The 2,284-nt window shown below is 44.3% G+C and overlaps 1 protein-coding gene across 1 annotated transcript; it reads right to left on the minus strand.

The window, feature by feature from the left end:
- Positions 1-8: 8 nt before the first annotated feature.
- Positions 9-1,322, minus strand: RAB8 (ribonuclease 4). The gene is given in 3 exon segments (XM_006108378.3): positions 9-613; positions 615-756; positions 1,318-1,322. Coding segments are annotated over 3 exon segments (645 nt in total). The 3' UTR covers positions 9-115.
- Between the last annotated feature and the right edge of the window lie 962 nt (positions 1,323-2,284).

Raw genomic sequence — 2,284 nt, forward strand, 5'->3', positions numbered from 1 at the left:
GAAGTAGACATACCAGAGAAGACAGACCCTGAGACAGCTCAAATGCCATTACTCATTGCTATTCAAGGAGTAAGTTAAAGGCCAACCACGGGCCATAACCCCTACAGGGTAGCATCTAGCTGTCAAAGTGCACAGGCACTGGGGGGTTACCCTCACAGGCAATGACAACACGCCTAGTGCTGGCCCTGGCCCCATATCTGCAGTTGGGGGCTGGGGAACTTCCTGTATCTCTGCAGTCTGTAACACTCACTACACCCTCATGGCAGTTCATCTTGCCATTCTTGCACTGGATGTTGGTGGTGCTGCAGATGCTACGAATGTTCCAGATGTCTTCATGGATGAAGGTGTTGAATTGCTTGCAACGAAACTGAGTCATCCTCCGTCTTTGCATCATCAAGTTACAGTATTTAACGTCGCCACCTGTCACTGTAGGATCCACATGTTGCCGCAGGAATCGTTTGTACATGGGCTGGCCATAGGAGGGCTGCACCAGCCCCAGCCCCAGCAGGGTCAGCAGCAAGAGCAGAAGCGATGAAAGGGTCTTCAGGAGAGCCATCACTGCCTTGGAGGTGCCTGGAGAGAAACCAAGAGGTAGGAGAAAGGAAGATAAGAAATGGGCATCAGAGAGAGGATTTGAGAATGGCAAGCTGATATTTCCTCAACTCTACAGTCTACTCTTTCCTCCCCACTTCTCTGCTCACAACTTTTGTCTTCACTGCTTCCCCAAGAGTTAAAAGTTTGCAAACATGATCTTCTCTGAAAGCAAGAGCTTTTCTCTTATAGAGAGACGGTGCTGTAGCCAGTACAGTGACTCAGGGCAGAGACTGATGGGCTGGATGTCCAGGTGTAAGTGTCCTGTATGGTCAGGGTGTGAAAAGGGAGAAAAGGCAGATCTAAATGAAACTGCAGTTGTCTGTCTCTTGAGGAAATTTTCTAGTCATGTGATCTTTGGAGAGTGTTTGGTTCCCTGGAGACTCTGATTCCCAAAAGTTTGTACAGACAGGATATGCCAATGAGAGTTTATGAACTGGTTTTAATTCCTGACATCTGGAAATTGAGGAAGGTGTGGAAAAAGGATAGAGTAACATTTAGAGTTAGCCTTTCCTTTCATGAGTCTATTTTTTTAAATTAAGTATTTTTTTTCCAATTACAGTTGACATATCTATATATATAAAGAGGTAATATGTTAATTGGTCCTAACAGTGTCCCAGTCATGACCAGTCAATGGGCTATGTGCACAGAGGAGCTCATGGGCTGGGACGGGGGCGGGGACTTCTGCCCCCAGCAGAGGGGTGTGCAGGCCTGCCCAGCGCTAACATCATGCTGCCTCGGAGGCGGAGGCCGCTCCCGACGGAGGCACATGCAGGCAAGAGCTAGTGGGTGGGGACCGGCGCAGTGACTTTTTGCATACATACGTGTGTTTGGTTGTCCTTCTGATGCAGACAAATTATGGGATGAGAATAAATCTCATTTTATTGAAGATTTTTGTTGGAAATTACACCAAAGTGAAAGTGCCTGTATAAACTGTGTAATGCATGCACTTAATGAAATTCAAGAGGTATTCACATTACATGGAATGAAATGTTCACATTTCAAACTTCTGGACTATCTTTTATTAATGAATACAAATACATGTGATGAATCATATGAGCGACAACAAGCAGAGGTTTTTAAAAAAATATATTTTATTGATTTTTTACTGAGATGAAGGGAGAGGGATAGAGAGCTAGAAACATTGATGAGAGAGAAACATCAATCAGCTGCCTCCTGCACACCCCTTACTGGGGATGTGCCTGCAACCAAGGTACATGCCCTTGACCGGAATCAAACTTGGGATCTTTCAGTGCGCAGGCTGACCCTCTATCCACTGAGCCAAACCAGTTAGGGTGACAGGCAGGGGTTTTGATAAATTCTCTGAATGATGAACAGTTGGCAGCCTTTCAGACTATAACTTCAGCCATCAAAGATCAAACTGTACACCCCAAATGCTTTTTCTTGGATGGTCCAGGTGGTCGTGGAAAAACATACCTTTATAAAGTTTTAATACATTATATTAGAGGTCGTGGTGGTACTGTTTTACCCACAGTGTCTATAGGAGTTGCTGCAAATTTACTTCTTGGTGGAAGAACCTTTCATTTCCAATATAAATTACCAATTCCATTAAATGAAACTTCAATTTCTAGACTCGATATAAAGAGTGAAGTTGCTAAAACCATTAAAAAGGCCAAATGTCTCATTATTGATGAATGCACCATGGTATCCAGACATGCTATAAATGCCATAG

Source organism: Myotis lucifugus, unplaced genomic scaffold (assembly GCF_000147115.1).
Source record: "Myotis lucifugus unplaced genomic scaffold, Myoluc2.0 scaffold_2192, whole genome shotgun sequence".
NCBI classification, from domain to species: Eukaryota; Metazoa; Chordata; class Mammalia; order Chiroptera; family Vespertilionidae; genus Myotis; species Myotis lucifugus.